This window comes from Lonchura striata, chromosome 5 (genome assembly GCF_046129695.1).
Source record: "Lonchura striata isolate bLonStr1 chromosome 5, bLonStr1.mat, whole genome shotgun sequence".
Taxonomy (NCBI): Eukaryota; Metazoa; Chordata; class Aves; order Passeriformes; family Estrildidae; genus Lonchura; species Lonchura striata.
Window position 1 is genome coordinate 4,852,100 of NC_134607.1, and position 18,616 is coordinate 4,870,715.

The 18,616-nt window shown below is 44.7% G+C and overlaps 1 protein-coding gene across 6 annotated transcripts in view; it reads right to left on the reverse strand.

Annotated features, from left to right (window-relative positions):
- Nucleotides 1-17,900, reverse strand: part of ETV6 (ETS variant transcription factor 6) — a 125,758-nt gene extending 107,858 nt beyond the window's left edge. For 3 of the 6 annotated variants that reach the window (XM_021529941.3, XM_021529942.3, XM_021529940.3), the window contains exon 1: nt 17,720-17,855. In XM_021529941.3, coding sequence (XP_021385616.1) covers nt 17,720-17,752 — 33 coding nt within the window. In that variant the 5' untranslated portion in view covers nt 17,753-17,855. Of the gene's footprint in view, nt 1-17,305; nt 17,322-17,719 lie in introns of those variants that run through there. The other 3 variants (XM_077783228.1, XM_021529945.2, XM_021529946.3) reach the window with 3 other exon arrangements.
- Nucleotides 17,901-18,616: the final 716 nt, after the last annotated feature.

Here is an 18,616-nt window from a genome sequence, read left to right on the forward strand (position 1 = left end):
AGCAGCAGAAAGAGGAAATCGCACCTCTGAGATGGGACAAGACACAAAACCAAGAGAGACAACCACTTAAACAAACTTGAAAGGGATTTAACAACTGGAGATTTCTTCCAGTTGTTACAGTACCCACAAGGAGATAATAGCCAGATGACTAGAAGACAATTGCCTTCTACAGCAGTCGACCAAACTGATGAGGTAGATCCTGCACCAATTTCTTATTTGTCAGAGACCTTCTGAATGTATTTTACTGGGAGGGAGGGATACAAAACTTCCCTCAGTATGTGAGTTTATTTAAGTTTTCCAACTTTGCAGGCAGTGCAGAGGCTCAGGAGGGGAAAAAAAAAAAAAAAAAAGAAAAAAAAGTATTACCAATACTTATTTCTGCTGCTGCTCCAGTCGTCTGCTATTCAGAAATTATCATTATTAAACAACATATTGTCTGTCTATATTTGGAGGGAAAAGTGCTCTTTCAGTCAGCTTCTTTAAGCTGAGTCAGGAAAAGACAAATGAATTATTGGAGTTCTGAAAAGCCGAATCATTCTGCTTTGTATGAGAATACCTCAAAATAAAAGCAACAGTAATTAAACAGACAAGTGAACTTTGATGTTAACAAATCCCTAGAAATCTACACAACTTCTAAGGATTTGTTTTCTTGAAACAAAAGGCATTCTTTTTTCCTCATATTTGAGCTTTCAGAAAATTAATTAGAACTACTGATGTTACCTGTGTGACAACATCTGTCTCTTGTCCTAGCTTTCTTTACGACCAGTGCCACTGACTAATAAGAAGTTTCTCTTTATCAGTCATCCCTTGCTCAGTTATCACTACAGGTTTCAGACAAATCCTCTTGAATTCAGTGAAGGCTAGAGATCCGGTCTAATAAAACACAATTGTCTTACAATCTGTGTCATGAAGAATAACATGATTTCTCCTTTAGCTGCAGAATCTTCTTTAGCTTTTCAAGTAACTTTGGAGGGAGAACAACTTCTCAAGTCTTCAGCACAACATCATCTAAACTGCTACCAGCTGGAAGAAACTATTTCATTAAAATTTACACAAATCAAAAACCTTGGTGTAATACTGAATTGGTAGCTTAATCCCACACTGAGCAGATCTCAATATTGATTTTCATTCAATTTTAAGTTCATTATCCTAGCCATGATTCAGGCCTTCTTTTGTGTGTTAACCAACACAGCAGCACAGTGGTATCTACAGAGTTTCTGAGGTAAGAGTTCACAACAAAAGTTTTACTGGGGGGGAAGAAGAGGTGAACTATCCAAAATCATACCCCAGTTCTATTAAACCCCAAGTCCTACTACCAATAATCCTGCAGTATTACTCTTCCAGCAGGAGATGAAGGCAAGATCTCGTTAATTATCCGTATAACAGAAGCACAAGCAGTCTCTACCACTCATCTGACTTCATTTTGCTAGGTGTTAACACTTTATGAAGTGACAATCACATTAATGACTTCAAGGTCACAGACCATACAGTGCTAGAGCAGGGGCTGGACTAAAACCTCCTGTATCTCCATAGAGTAACCTTAACCTGAGCCTACCCTCTCTGTCCAGGCTAATGAGTAGGTACACCACGACTGGTACATTTTACAACAATGTTGCAAGGCCAGCACAGAAGAGACAAGAAGTGTTGAATAAATCTGTGAGCTGGCCTAGTTTTCTATCCAAAGGATGTCACAGATACCTTGCATGCCAAACCGGGCATATACACCAAGTTCCCAGGAAAGCCGTGCTAAGCACGGCTCAAGGACTGAACGTATCATTGCCATGCTTGCATGTTTTGAGGACCTAAGTTCAAGAGGTAATTGAAACTCTGAAATGCTCTCTAGGTTAGGCACCTGGGACAAGCTTCCTTCCCTGACCCAGAGAGGCTTGACGCTTTGCTGCATGGTTAAATAGGTTCAGACTATCTGTCAGCATCAGTGGTCCAGAACAGACAAATCTGCAATGAATGCGGGGAGGTTTGGCTTTCGGTGTTCTCAGTCTATATCAGAAAACTCAGTAAATGCGAGTGCTTCTCTTTATTAAGGCAATTAAACTGAAACAGCTCAGCCACAGTGTGCTCAAACAGGGAGCAAGCCACAGTACAACTGGGAGGCTGCAGGTGAAGTGGCAGAGAGTGATACCACAAGGCTCCTTTAGACCTCCAGGCAACAGCTCTACCCTTCACACTACAAAATCAAACCATGCTGCTTCAGATGCCTGGTATATTTTTTTTTAAAGAGGAGAGATGGTGTCTCAGCAAAAGAACCATCAAGCTTTCCTGAACCCCTGACCACTTTTCCTGTAATTAATCTATTTAGCCAGAAGGGACAGTTTTGGTAAAGAAAGTAGGTGTGAATCCTTAAAAGCTTCGGTTCTGATCTCATGTAACACAGATCCAGCCAAAGGTTTATTCAGAGTTTCATCAGTGCTTTAATCACAGATCTGTTGGCACCACCACCAAAAAAACATGCCCTGCCCTCCCCACGTTCCCAGCTGCTTGTTCCCACAAGGCTGTGCCTTGCACTAGCACAAGCTGTGCATTTTCCCCCAGACCTGCTGCCCTGTCGTGCACACATCCACCACAACATTTGTGCCAGCCCATGGGAGAAGAAAGGGGAAGTGTGGAACGAGATCTTTCAGGGTGCTATCACCTTAAGAGCTTCATCAAACTTTTTCCTCAGTGAAGTAACAGTGGTGCACTTTTGTAGTGCCTTTAAAGAATGGTTAAAAACTTGTGGAGAAGTAACCAATTCAAAGCTAGATATCAGCAAATACTCCTTCAGAGACACTGCTGGGGCAGGGAAGGATGGTGTGACAGTGTTGTACAGCCGTGCTGTATAATTCAGGAATTGGCAGAGTCAACCTAGAACAAAGAGCCCAGAACCTGCTAAAGTCACAATTTTTACATGCCTTACCATATTTTGAGCAGGACTCTTCTTTTGATCATTGTCAAAGATCCTCACCTCTTATGAGCAAGAAGCAAAACAAGAGAAGGCCAGTCACTAGTTAAACAAACATCCCAGCACAAATTACTTGTGCCTGGAAAAATGCTTACGTTTCAGGGTTTCATAAGAAGCCCAGAGTCAGAATAACTAACAATGAACACCAGTGAGACCTGAGACTGAGAAATGGAGGGAAGGCAGGCAATGGATCTGGCCACGTGAGCCTGCTACGTTTGCACACTGGTATCTGCACGCTGCTTTTTCATTTTAGGCAGATGCTGTGCAACCCAGCAGCAATGGGAAATCAGACAGTCTGAGATTATCCTTTCATCTGACACACAGTTAAAAAGTCAAAGTACTTTCCATTAGCAGCCTAAATCACTCCAAGTTTACAACTGCATTTCCATACAAATTATCAAATCCTCACTTTTTTTTTCCTACTGGAAGGACAAGATCAGATAGACTATTTCTGCTTTTGAAAACAAGGCTTATCATTTAGCTCCCATTTCAAGTGACTTGAAGAACAAACGGTCTCCCAGGGTGGTGTTTTCCCAGTATCCTTGTCACCACCACTTTTAAGGACTGTGGCTTCAAAAGTATGAAGGGTGAGGTAAAACTTGAGGTACAAATCTGAAGAAAAATCCAACATGACTGTGCAGGACTATCCATTCGTAATGGTGAGAAAAGGTTGGGCTGAGCACTAGAAAAGGCAGGTATGGTAAAATTTAGCCCTGCTTCACCAGCCAAAAGTGAGTGCTACATTAAAGAGTGCACCATTAACTGCTTACCTGTCCACCAATGGTGCTCCAGCCCCCATTCCCGCAGCACCATGAACCACAAAAATGCCCAAAGCCTGAGTGGGAAACTCAGGAGCTAAAGTATTGGGTGCAAACAGCTAGGACATCAGTGGGTTAGAACTGAAAGATTTATCTATGAAACCTGGCAAATAATACAGCCTTTGGTCACAGGATCATGTTACTGGTGTGCTTGCACAGTGGGTTAGGAAAATGCATGTCCAGACTTTGCATATGATACACAGACATACTTCCATATGCTTTTGTATGGAATGATAAAATTAACTTCCTTGTTTTTAAACACTGAAAACCCAGAATTTCTTCAGCTATCAGCATCTTTTGGGACTTTCTGCTTGTTTTAGTGTGTTGGTAGCAGGTGTAATGTCTCTAGACATTGAGGAGGCTCTGTAGCCAGCACCTGGGAGCAGCAAAGGAAGGTCCCCAGAGGTACCTTCCAGGCTGCTGCAGTGGGACAGGACCACAGGAGAATTAGAGGTGAGCAAGTTGTGTTTCACAGGCACCACAACTCAGTCCTACCTAAAGCCAGGCAATGATGCACCAGGTGAGAGCAGGCTGTTATAGTGGCTATGTCTGCCTGCTCTAGGACACCATTCCAGATGGAGATCTTTGTAAAGGACACACAAGCATCTGCAGGTTGAGCTTTTTCCTTTTTAGCCAGCTCCCTTCTCTAGTTCTAACTGCCCACTAACTGCACTAGCACAGGACAAGCACCGTTTGAGAAACAGCCCAACTTGCACTGAAGGAAAACATGTGGTGTTCACGCAGCCCCACAAGAAGGTCTTGTCTGCTGGCTTGCTCATTTTTTAACAGTTCTGTGTAGAAAAATGAAGTCCAGGCACTCAGTAAACAAAACTTCCTTCTCAATTTTCCCAGCTTTTAGGAACTTGAAAAGAAGAGTCAGTGATTGAAAGGCAAAAAGATTGAACGGTCAAATCAAGATAGTCACTCCATGCAAGCTTCAGGCATGCCAATGGAATAAATTAATGGAAGTGCTGAAACTGTCCCTGTATTGTATAACACCTGGCACACCTGTTGTATGCCACAGTCATGTGGTTACATGTTTGTGCCATCTAAAGAAAGTTCCTTGTAAGGAACTGTGTTCACTTATCAGACATGAGAAGAGGTGTGCCTGGCACATCACACAGCATTTGAATTATCTAATAATCTAATTTTTTTCCACCTCCCATCAGCCAAATATTCGGAAAAACCTTGAGAAATAAAACAGGTCAAGGCACTTTATGCCAATAAATAGCATCACAGCCCAAAAGGAGAGTTAAGGATAGGAAAATCCCCAGGAATTTTCCCAAATAAAATTCATTTCATAGTCTGAAGAACATTGCTCTCATGAATTTCAGATGGTTGGGTTACCTCTGCTAAGGAAATCAAGATCAAGAAACAGAGCAGAAGGTCTGATTCACATGAGAGGTTTTCCTGTTATTTTTCCACTTGTCAGAGGCATCTGTATAGAGTCAAGCACCAAATACAAAAGTCCTAAATCAAAATGGAAAAACACAGTAGTCCTGGTCAGCTCAAAGGTCTGTCTAAGCTAACACCACATTTTCAGCAACACCCAACAGGAAATGCTCAGGGAAAGAGCACAAGGAATAAACTACCCGTTGCACACACCCACAGAAATCCACAGGTTAAGGGCTTTCTGAGCCAAGGACCACAGCTGTTTTCTTTGCAGTGAATGGTACTGGATAGATCTGTGTAGTAGGAACTGTCTTCTGAAAACAATTGCCTGCTTGGCCCTACATTACACCTGCTGGCAGCAAGTTTTGGAACCTCACTGCATGTTGTATGAAAACAGACTTCCCACTCTTCTAAACTGCCAGGTGCTTTCATCTGATCCTCCCATACAATGAAAAATAATGCTTTCCAATTCAGCTTCTCCCTGCCTTTGCCTCTCATGACTATTAATTTTTTTATTATTTCCACAGGAGTCTGCAATGGGCCTTGCTGCTCATCATAGTGAACTCTTCATCCTCACTTCTAATTTCTTCAGTTTCAAGCCCACCCTACTTCTCTAGTTCTTATTTTCCTTCCTACAACTATCTCTACTCCCAGAGCTTAGAGTAGATGTAAAGGAATAAATACAGATATCAGATCTTTCTTTGGTTCAAAGAGCTCCCTGTCTATACATGTGTGGAGAGCCTCCTCACATATCACCTCGCAGCAGTGCCATAGAATTCCTTTACATTTCTGTGTGTCTGGCTGTGAGGGTGGGTGGGCTGAGAGCAGCACAGCCTGGGAACTTAGCTGGAAATCATGACAGAAGCTCCAGCCCTGAAGTGCAGGACAGCCCACCTGGGCTCTTACCATCAATATGTGGCTACAAAAACATGCAGGTGAGCAGCATGTTGCAACTTTGAAAATTATGGTAAGCTTTCTAAGAAAATCCACAGGAAGAGATTCTGAACAAAAATGTCTATTTTTCAAGTACATGTACTTATTTCCAGAAGCATGGATACCAACTAAACTTTTTTTTTTTTGAGCAAGTAATTTGGTAAAAAGTATTTTGAGGACCAGTCAGTGAAAAGTGGCTCTGTTTCTCAGGTGTTATGTAGAGAGCAACCCAAAAGTAGTAGCTTCTCCATCCCCAAAAGCTATCACTCTAGCCAACTCTACTAATTAAATCCCTTCATTTATTTCAGGGTTTGCTGTTTTTTTGGTTTTTTTTCTTTAGAAGATGGAGATTTAAATATGCATGGACTCACTGCAATGTTTAAATGTAAATATGTTCTAAATCTCACTCCAGGCCAGCACTCAGTGTCCTTTGTAGGCAAATCATGGAAGGGGCTACCTCCATGTCTGCAATCCAAGGCTTTTACACCTTCCTCACTGCTGTGCCAACCATCTGCCAACAGCCTGTGTCTATCTATGCTCAATGAAGGACAGAATCTCAGTTGTTACTTGGGAAAAGACTTTTTCCTCTTCTTCAACAAAAAGGAGGCTGAGGGCTACAGAGCTGAACAAGTATTTTTCATATGACAGGATGCTCTGCGAACCAGTGATGGGAAACAGACAGGGAATTATGAAACCCCAGTCTAGACTGAAAGAAAACAGACCTCTCTTTCATCAGTATTTCGGTTCACCTTATTACTTGTGTTGCTGAAGCGATGGTGACATCACTCCAACATCAGCCTTCACCTCCTAGGGACACGCCGTGAGGCTGTCACCCCAAGCAGCTCCCCATCTGTGACACAGGGCAATCCTGGCTTCCTACTGACAACACTAACACATGCAGCTAACAGAGATTTTGGGTATCTTAGAAAGCACACACACCTCTAATACGGGACACAAGCTCAAACCTTTTTCTTTCGAGCCTTTTCTTCCCAAGAACACTACTGCCATAAGGGGTTTGAGTAATCTGGAACCAAGAGGCTGCTCTGCAGTTACCATGGCTCCCCGTCTTGCTTGCAAAACCAAACCTTGATGCCAAACTGGAGGAATCTCTCTCACATCAGCTGATTTCCTTTGCTGAAGCACTCTGTGACTGAAGAAGATGGATCTCACCACTAAAGCATTACATGTTTTACATTATAGAGGGTATATTATAGAGTATTACATGCTATACATTATAGAGGGTAACATGCAGAGGAGAGAAAAAGATTCTGACTAGCACTGTATTCAAGGCATTATGTCTCAACATGTACAAATTTTCTACACCCCTTCTTAAAAACTGAAATTTTAAGGGGTTTGGGTTTTTTTTTTCCTCATTTAATACAAACTAAGAAACATGAAACTAGAGTCTATTGATATCCAGGTATAACAACAACAGCAGAAAATAATTTTAAAGATAGATCCCAAGCACATTACTTAATGCCAAAGCACATTCAAACAAGTGGGACCCACTATTCTACCTCTAGAGCCTGAGCCTGTCAAAGAGCAAAGTCAGCTTCTGGTAACAGATATGGAGAGAAGATATTCTTCTTTCAGTTTAGTCAATTAGATCATCACAATAACTAGACCACTCAAGATTGGGAAATGCTTTAAGGCTGCAGAAACAGAAAGCTTGTTTCCTTCCTCCTGTCAACAAAAATTCAAGGTGAGGGTACAATATCTACTAATACTTAATCAACACGGCAGAAAACAATCAGTATGATTTAAAAAATAAAAGTTCATGTGTTTAAGAAAAAAGCTTGCTATTTATTATATAATATTACCTGAAAATGTACCAGATACTTCTGTTTAATGTACAATTTTAAACCTTTATTTCTTCTTAAGAACTACTTTTAATGCTCAGGTTTTGATGCTGGACACTGTACTTGCAATTACATTTCACTGCAAAGCCAATCATAACAATATGCAAAATTATTACCAAAAAAAAAAAAAAATCAACGATTCAGCAAATAAAGTAATTTGTCATTTGCCAAAATAAAAACATAACTAAATCTTTATGAGACTACCCAATTACTTAAATAGATACTTGTGGACATTATATAGATTAGCAGAGAGGAAAACTAAATTTAGGTTAAAAGCCATTTTTAGCTGCACATCAATACATTTTAATGGCCATCCAACACTGGGAATCACCCTCTTTAGGAAAATACCTAAAAACCACACATGCAAAATAATGCTAGAATTTATTTTGTATAGCCATTCTTCTGCTTGCCGTTTCAAAACAAAACAAACAAAAAAAACAAAAAAAAAAAAAAAAAAAAAAAAAACAAACAAACAAAAAAACCCAAGCATAGTCAAAGCACGTTGCAAAGTCTGTACAAATGACAGCATTCCTTAGCAAGTAACACAGTTGAGTGAATGTTTGCAACATTTGGCCGATGCCTACAAGTTGCTACAAGTTCCAGTTGGGACCCCATTTGTCACACAGGTGAAAAGGAGTTAATGCTTCAGCAACACATTTCACATGGGTGATAATGGTAACTGGGAGACCTCTGGAAAAGCATGGGTAACCTACATTTGGCTCTTAGAAGCAATCAATTTTCTCTTCCCTACAACCAGAAAACTTTTTTAAATCATCACCCGTAATTCCAATTTTGTGTTTTCCCTTCTGTCATTTGAATCTGGGTAAACCCAGACGCAAAGCAGCCTTGACTTCACAAGTCCCCGAGTCACAGATACCAACTCTTCCTTAACTCTCTTCTTACTAAAAATTAACTAGTCCTGAAATCAAGACTGCTAGGCTGATGCTTAGAAAAAGAGTCTGAAGGAGAAGCATACTTAAGACTGTCCTTCCAGGGTACAAAATTTTATATAGAAGCATCTGAATGCCTACGCTGCATCAGAGCAAGCCTATGATCTTATCCCCAAAAGAAGTCTCTGTTTTGGGAAAGGTTTAGCACACAAGAAAAACTAACTTTCCCCAGGGTAAATAGAGGGAGGCTCCCCCACACACAGGCTGTTAGTCTTAGTATCTTCCTCATGTTCATCTACCCTCTTTTTTTAAATATATTTGCACTTTTAGCCTCCACACCACCCTGCAGCAGTGAGCTCCAAAGCTCCACAGATGGAAGAAGTATTTGTTTTAAACTTCCTGGCTAGTAATCTCATTGCTCACTCTTAACTATGAAGAATCAGGAGTTGCTCTCCTTACACTGCTGTGCAATTTTACAACTTTCTATTCTATCTCCCTCAGCCGTCTCCTTTCCAAGCCAGAAAAGTCCTAGGCACTGCAGCATGTCTTCCTATAGAAGCTTTCCCAGGCAACTCCATTGCACATATCTGTCTATTTTTCAGAAGTCAGAAAGTCACACTCTAATCAGAACTGATAAACAGAACAGATTCAAACTGCAATATACAGATAATTTCTACTTCACTCTCTGTTGCTTTCCCACTATGGTTTTATTTGCCTATTCCGCTCCAAATTGAAAACTGAGCTCAGCTTTCTCTTTCAGTCACTAACCAAACTATTTCCTAAAATATGAACCCAGGTGCCAGACCAGTTCTGGGAGGTCTATCAGCAAACAGCACTGAACAACTCAAAGAGACCTCACTGTTTCTATTAAGCAGAAAAGTTTTGAAAGTGCCTCACTCAAAACTACCAAGGGAAAAAAACCCTACCCCTGCACTTTCTGCCCACTTCTCCAAGCCTGCTGCCACTGCCTGTCAGTATGGTTCACTTGGCTGTGCTAATTGGCTCTGTATACACTATTAGTTCACTCTTTTCTTACTTAGAGGTTGTAATTTGTCCCCATTGGGAGGTAATAGAAGCCAGCACATGGTCAGTCATGGATGGTTCTGATGACTCGGCTGCTGTGAGGTAGTTTGCTAGGACACAATCTCCAGTGTATTTGAGCTCAGTGTTTACTGTGCAATGGGTGATACATATCTCAAGACATTAAACCTTTTACATCCCACAGCCTTCTCCTGGAAGCTGCTCCACAGTCTTCCCCAAGTCCTATTCCAGAGAGCACATTTGCTCAAGTCATAAAACAGTGACACAACCACTCAGTCTGCCAACTGAGAAGCAAATTTATACCCATCAAAACTCCTGTTCCTGCAACTTGATGCCCTTCCTGGACCCCCAGCAGCACTGAGTGCATCATTATCCCTCTCTGAAAGCAGCCCAGCCCTTAATTTCCTCACCTCCAGGGAGGTGGTGGGTCTGCCACTCAGGTGTGCATCCAGCATGGCATGGGCATCCATGCCAGTTGGACATCCAACACCCACACGTGTCTCCACCAGGCTGCCCAACCCAGCAGTGGTGCTCTGAACTGCAGGGAGCCATTCCCATGGAGCTGCTGGGACCAGAGCCACTGCCCTATCAGCACTACCTCCTTTGCTCTGAAGGCTTTAAGCTGCAGCCAGTCTTTTCCAGTGTGCCCACTGGAAACAGCCAAGCAGCTTCTCACAGATGTGGCAGGGAAGATCCATCTACTGAGGAAAGTTTTTCTCAGTAGCCTCCAGTGACAAGTGGAACCAAAAGCCTCAGCCCAGAATCTGAAGTTCCTCACACTCTACAAGCTCAAAGCTCAACTTCAGCCAGGTCAGAAAATGCTTGGCTTTGCCTGTGGTTTAAAGCACAAGGCAGGCAGGAAGATCAGAACAAGCCACTCAAGAGGGAATGTGGTAAAACAACTATCTCCAGTCCTAATCCACCAGGAGAAAAAAAGGATTAGTTCTGTCACAGACAGGGGAAATCATAATATAGACCTTACAGAAGGTCAGGAAAGGGCTCCTCAGTATTGCTGTAAATACTGGGATCGCTGCATTTGACCTCCAAGAGTATCAGCAAAGCTTCATGGGGCTCCACCAATGATGGAAACTACCTTTATGTGAAATCCATTGTAAGAAAAAAAGGAGGAAGATAAACGGGAAACATGGTTTGCAGCTAAAAAATGCCTTGTTGTGGCCCTACTATCTGGATAAATTCATCTTGAATTTTAGTACTGCTATCTCTGACACTGTTATTAAACATTTTATTTACTAGTAGATAGAGCTCCAAGTTCATAGATTTCCACAGAATCCCAGACCATGTAGAAAACATTCCTAGTTTCTGTTAAAAGATATTTTGGAGGATCCCACTGAAGACATAATGAAAAAAAATCACTTCAGCTACATTTAGTTGAAATGCAAACCATATAAAGAATCTCAATCTCTGCTTCATTTCATCAGTTTTAAGGATAGTCCTTAGTTGGTTTTCTGCAGAATCAACTCCTAAAACGAATAATTTACAATTTCTTGATCGGACCCTACTTGAGCTGTCTAGAAAAAACAAAACCTGCAAAAAAAGCAAACACACAACCAAAAAAATACCCAAAAAATTATTCATTGTTCCTATTCATAACCATATTTAATTTTACTTTAAAATTAAACACCCAAACTCTAGCTTTAATACTGAGCAGCTGTTAATAGTTAAATAATTGAAATCCAGCTGCCACATCCAAAGTACTTTTTTGGAGTTGTATTAACACATCTCTTGCAGTTACACCCAAAGCTACCCTTGGCAATATACACATCTTTAAAATTATTTACAATGCTACATATTTCTCTGTGCATACATTCCACAGAACACCAACATACACTGCAGTGAGAATCTCCTTCATACCCTTTGTCTCTCCAGACTGTCTTAATCCAGACAGTCTGCAAACTACAGAACAACAACACGGAAGCAAAGACACTGCATGTGGCTTAACAAGGAATAACCTTTGGAAATTCATTTAGATGAAGAATCATTTATAGCTTTCCTTTACTGCTGTACCCAGTTCACTTTAGAGCTCCATAGCATCACAGCAGATGATACCAACTATGAGTGAAAAGCCTTAACCCTTTTCAGAATCCTTTATTTACCAGCGCTCCAGGACATTCCAAAAACAAGTTTAATTTTGGCTGGAGTTTTCTGCATTTATTTTCCTGCCAGCAGTGGCATTAAAAAAAAAAAAAAAAAAAAAAAAAGGAACAAAAAACAAGAAGAAAACAAAAGCAGTCACTATAATCTAGGCTTGAGTCCCACATGTTACTAAAGAAGTAGATGAAGAATGTAGTTCTCCTTTGTGCTTCAACAAAACACTGCCTGAAGACAACCCAGCAACATCAGAACCAATATGGTCTAAATTTGGCATGGGTTGTAGACCTAAAAACTAACCCACACTATTAGGAATCAATAGCCACAACTCCACTGTTAAAAGCACAGAGCTTTGGTGGCCTGCCTGGTCCCTTTGCTCAGGCTGAACATACCTGGGTTTGGTTTGGCTGCTTCACGACTGCCTAGAGGAACATCCCACCCATGGGCTGCTCCAAGCAGCCTCCTTCCTTTGGGAAGCACAGGGACATACTGCAGCTTAAAAATTAACTTCAGTGGCAATGCTAGCAATTCATCATCATCCACTGTCCTCACCAGGGAGGAAAGTGGTAACACCTGGAACAACCGTTTATGCAGCCTGCTCTGCATCCAGCTTCAAGAAGCCCTGGGAAGGGCAGTGGGGATCACATCTGGCTGCCATCCCTCCCAGGTGATCCTGCCCTGGGCCAGGAACAGGACTGTGGCAGCAACATGTGCCAGCCTCTTCCAAAGCTGCCTTCAGTGTAGGCTGTGGGCACAGAAACACTACCCTGCCCACGTGTGGCTGATCCAGACACCAAGACACACTGAAGCTGCAAGATCCCACACCAAAAATGCCAACAGCCAAACAACCACCACCACACCCCTGCCCCCAAAGCACTGTGTGAACTAAAGCCAGGTACAAATCAGATCGTTGTCTCTGATTTGTGTAATAAATACAGTTTGCTTCCGTGCCGCATTACAAGTACTTAGTCCTGCTACTACCCTGCAGAGGTATATTTATTCTTTTATTCTTGTTTCACAGATAGAGAAAGCAAAAGACAAGGCAGTCACTTTAAGAAGCACTGGCTTTTGAGCTGTTAGTACACCGGGGATGCCCAGCTGAAGGCAATGAACTACAAAGTACTTCAAAACAAACATATACAAAAAGAACCCAATAATAAGTTAGCCAATTTTTTGGACCATAGGTCCATTACTGGTCAAAAACACCAGTTACCTTAGCTCTGTCCCTTTCCGGCAGTAAGCAGGTTATTAGGAGAACTTTTGTCCTAAGAACTCGGAACAGCACTCAAGGACTCAGATAACTTTTCTAAAAGGCAGAAAGATTGCTTCTGTGCCACTGCACACGACTTCACGTCCATCTAATCATCATTTCTTTCAGCACAGAACCGTTCAGTCACCTCTCTCCAAAAGGCACTTCGGGATGCACACTGCAATATGCATATAAATTACCATTAAAGTATACTCTGTTTCACCGGGGCATTTCAGATTCAAGATGTTGTTTTAATAGGTTGCCTCCCAGGAAACTGACTTCACCTGTAATGACACAGTGAATGCTAATGACCACTGTTTAATTGGTGTCGTGCTAGTAAAATTTTGCTTCAGATGGATTCAATTTACTTGGTGCCAAGGAGTTAAGTGATTAATCAGGTGTTAAATAGTGTGTACTTCCAAACACTGTTCTTCTACCATTCAATCCTACACCACTGAATTTAATAACAGCTTTGTCACTGACACTAACAGAAGGAGGATCCTCCTCCTAGTACACAAGTAAACATTAAGGAACATGCTCTGCACTGACAGATACTCAGCCTTGGCTGAGGGCAACAGGATTCTGGCCATGTGGACTTGAACAGTCCCTCAGCATGGGAAGCCTTCGGTGAGAGAGGGCTCTCTGCAGAAACAGCATGAATGAGGTATCAGGAGACATAACCCACCATCCAAAAAGTAAGTCAGTCAGGGGAGCAAATTAAGATTGAAAACTCAAACACTACAGTGATTCCTTGCCCTTCAGCTCTGCCTTTTTTTAAATTATTACAAAGTACATCCTCCAATCCAAAATGAGCACTCTATGAAGTCCTTCAGCTACAGGATCCTGTGCTGAAGGACTCCTGCAGCCACCCCACTGAGCTTAGCAAAAGAGAGAGCACCTATACCCACCAAGCTTGCACCTACATGAAATCTGCACTGAAACCTGACTCGCAGTGAGCGCTGTGCCTTCAGTGCTGCCTACAGAAAGCACTCTCAGCTCAGGCATCAGCCAGGTGCACAGAGAGGTCCTGCTCTGCAAGACCTGAAGCATCTGATCTGTCTCCATACCTCCAGTTTTAGTTCCCACACAGCTCCACATTTGTGCCAGCACAATTGTATGGTCACATGGTAAGTCAGACTAAGCAACTGAAAGCGTCATATTGATAAAAAATAAAATAAACAAATTAAACTGTGCCCTTTGGGAGCCTTGCACTTGCCTGCTGTATTTTCAATCTCCCTATGACACCACAGTGACATTCTCAAGGAATATCCATTTCAGCCAAAAAATTAAGGTGATCCTGACAATCAGAAAGCTCCAGGTGAGGTTTTAAGTAGAACTTATCACCACATAGACCTTAATTAATCACAAAAATCATCATGTGTCTAAACTGCTAGTCCTGTCTCTCTCTGAGCTTTTGCTCCCGTATATGTCTTTGCCAAGATGTTTACACTCCCCTGCTGCCTCAATTCTCCCATCTGTGGGAGGAGAGGTGAGGCCTTAAGGATCACTTGCCAATACTGTAATGAGTGCCAACATCGTGGCAGTATTTACAACAATACAATCAGCTAACTACTGTGGCTCAGGATCAGAGGAACAGGTTTACTACCAACACAGATATTCCATCTATGAAAAAAGAGTCTGACTATGACAACCACACCAGATGCCCCTTCCCAGATGACCTCAGAGGCAAAAGCCTTCAAGCCCTCTCAGATTGGAGTTTACCACAACCCCAAAGCCTCCCAGTCAATGCAGAGAGTATGCTGACACCTTCAGTTGTAGCAAAAACTGAGGGCCCAACCTTCATGCTCATCTCTCACCCCGGAGGTTTTACTTTCTAAACCCCAGAATGAGCTCTCTCTACAGCTTTAGACCCTACACACACACTTAACCTCCCTGCCACAACTGCACAGTGGGTCTGCTTGCCATGAGCCAGGCAAGCACACACCCAAGTGCTGGCAAGGAAGGGTAAGGCTATCAGCAGGGTATTTTCCATCTCCCAGAGGAGTCAGCCAGTACATACTTGCTGCAAAGCAAGCACATATCAATACACAATCGCACACACATACTGATAACTACTTAACACAATCCAAGATATTACTGCAAGCTTATACTGATTACCAGTAATAAAATAGAAAGCAAAAATTCACCTCCTCGAAGTTTTCCCAAATCTGATTAGAGCACTTCTCTAACACAACAAGATAGGAAGACTGTGCACTGAACAGCTCGGGCACCAACAAAGCAGCAGCCTTCACCTTCTCTGCTGCAGCTTTCCATGTTCATCGCCCCAGGTGCTGTGGCTTTTACTGCCTGCACCCTTGCCCCAAATTGGAGGAGGAAGGAGAAGAAAGAACACCGACAGCAAACCAAGAAATGAACAAGAAAACAGGAAAACACAGCCACCAGCAGCACTGCTTCCCGCTCACGGGCTCCTAGTGAAACTCTGTAACACCCATGTAAGCACAACACTTGCCTGCTTTGCAGAACAAGGCAGCAAAGTTGGGGTACTCCGTGTAGCTTATTCCCCTGCCTCAGTATCACATTCCATGCCATGAGCCATACCGAAGAAACTATCAGCTGCACTCACATAATCAACTACCATTTAAACAGCTCCTTTTAAATCCAGCTGCTGAATGCAATCACCTTTATCACCTGGTTTTAAAAAGTGTCCAAAAACCAATGATAGTTAGAAAAGCTGAAGGGAAAGCTACCCAGAACATTAAACTGGTGAAGAAATGCTTTCACTTGAAGTTCCCATTTCTGTGCAAAGTTTTAATTTTAAAATTCGAAACTATTAAAATAGCCAGTAACAGAGAAGCCAGTAACAGCAGTTTCTACATGTAGACAAATGGTACATTAAAAAATAAGTTCAGATCATGATGTTTCGAATTGGTCACTTCTAAAAAAAAAAAAAATCAGTTTTCCAGTAACTGTTGAAATGTAATGAAAGTGTGACATATGTTAATTTTGAGACTGAAGGAGTTTGTATCTCTCCAGTTAGAAAGCAGATTACTTCCAGTACAATTCTATAACATACCTTAGTGACAGTGGGTAAGGACCAGTTTTACAGTTCCTGCAATCAACAGGATGGTTGTTGATTTCTGTAAGAGCCTCCTATTTTCAAAATGACACATCAAAAACAAGGAAATACTACTCATATGACACCACTTTTTCATGGCATTTGTGTTCTGTGGTACACATCCTACATTTCCATGGGGTTTACCAGAAAAAAACAGCAGCTGTATCTCGTTCTATGTATCGTTAGGGACCCAATGAGTTAACAGAACACATTTTGCCTGCATTAGCATTTCACTATACAGTAACAAGCATACAATATCCCGTTATCCAGTTTGCCTGTCTGTGTTACCAAAAGTCAAACTAGACTCTAAGCCACGAGACTTCACGGGACACAGGCCTGATTGCATTTAACTCAGCAAGAGAAAATACACCCAGAAGTTTTCAAATTGTGTTCCCACCATACAGAACACAAGACTCCCCCGTAAACACAAACAGGACAAGCAAACAAAAGAGCATCACGCTGAATAAGTGTTTATTCCAGGCTCTTCCCCTTACAGAGTCTGGAAGTCACCTCTTTCTTCCGGGCAGGGAGAGACAACCACTAAAGATCTCTTTCTTACTCGGAAACAGCTAGTCACGAACAGAAGGGCGATTCCTGGCTTGCAACAAGACAAAGCGACTCCTAAATAAATGCAAAACCGGGGAGTGAGGGAAGGCAAGAGGAAAGCAGTGGGCTGCTAGATAGGAAGGGTCTGGACGAAAAAGGAAACTCGATTTAGTTTCCATTGTCTCAGCTTCATGCCGCCTCCACTTAAAACGATAAACTTTCCGGGATAAGCCCGTCTTCAGCAGGCCAAGGCACGGGGAAACACATCCCCCAGCCCCTGCTGGAGCGGGGCCGGGCTGGCAGGTAGCTGCCACCGGCAAGCGATGCTAGGAATTGCCAGCACTAAAATAAACGGCAGTAATACGGATAACGAGGGGAAAATATCAAAATTCAATAACGAAAGAAGGACAGAACAACAGACAGAAAGACAGACCCACAACCCAGGGCAGGCGGAAGCAGGAGCGGCTGCATCTCCCCGGCGGCAGGAAACTTTCTGCGAAGTGGCTGGCGGGGACGGCGGGCAGAGCCCGCGGGAGGCCGGGCCGGGCTCCGGGGCCCCGCGGGCTCCGTGCCGCGGAGAGGCACGCGGCAGAGCCGGGCCCGCCGCCGTGTCCCGGGCGGCGCGGGGCGCTGACAGCCCGCGGCACCGCGCCCGGGGAGCACCGCAGCCGCGGCACCGACCCCTGCGGCCGCCCTTCCCCGCCCGGTGAGAAACACGAGAGGGAGAACCGGTCACTTCCACCAAAGCAGCCCCGGGCGAGCCACGGCGGAGCCCAGCGCCCCGAGGCGCCGTCGGGCGCGACCCGCGCTGACAGGGGCCGGGCGGGCAGAGGGACGGGGTTTTTACCTTGATGCAAAACTGAGCAGGAGGCTCGGACATCTCTCTGGAGGGACTCGGCGGAGCCCGACGGGGCAGGCGCGGGCGGGCAGACGGGAAGTTCGCGGGCTCTCCCCACTTTCCGCTCCTCTCCCGGCGCGGCGGCGCGGCGCGGCCCCTCAGGGCAGCGGCGGCCGGGGCGCGCGGGGCAGTCGGGCCGCGGGGCCGGGGCCGCTCCTCGCTGCTGCCGCCGCTCCCCCGCCGCGTGCGCGCCTTGCGCGTGCTCGCGCCCCCGCCTGAGAGGCGGCGCGAGAAGCGGGAGAGGGCGCGGGAAGGGAAGCGGCGGGGGGGGGGCGCGGCCTCGGTGCCCGCCGGTGTTTTCCTTCCCGGAAAAGAGAGAAACCGAAAGGCGGCAGCGGGGGCCGGGCCGGGCCGGGCGCTGCGCCCCGCCCCGCGCCGCCGCTCATTGATCCGGAGTTTCGGGGCCGAAAACTGACGTGGGTTCCCGGCACCAGCACCGCCCCTTAAAGGGGCCGCGCCGGCAGGGGCGCCCACCGCCGGCCCAGCGCCGCCGGCCCGCGGGCGGAGCGGCGTGAGGCTCGCTCTGGCCGGGCCCCGGGCGCCGCTGCGGGCCGGCCAGGGCCGGGGGCAGGCTGGAAGGGCGCGGTCGGGCCGCGTCGCCGTAGCCAAGGCGGCTCCGGTTGACACGGCGCGGGCCCTTTAAGCGCCGAGCGGCGGTCCCGGGGCGGGCAGCGGGGCGGGCGGGCACCGCGAGCTTTGTTCCGCCGCCGCCCGGGCAGCCCGGCCGGGCAGCGCGGCGCCGAGCCCGGCCCGGCCCTGCGATCGGAGCCCGGCGCGGGCTTTCGGGGATGCGTTTGTATCACCCGCGGCGGGTGGGCGCAAACCCCTGCTTGTGTGTGATTTCCA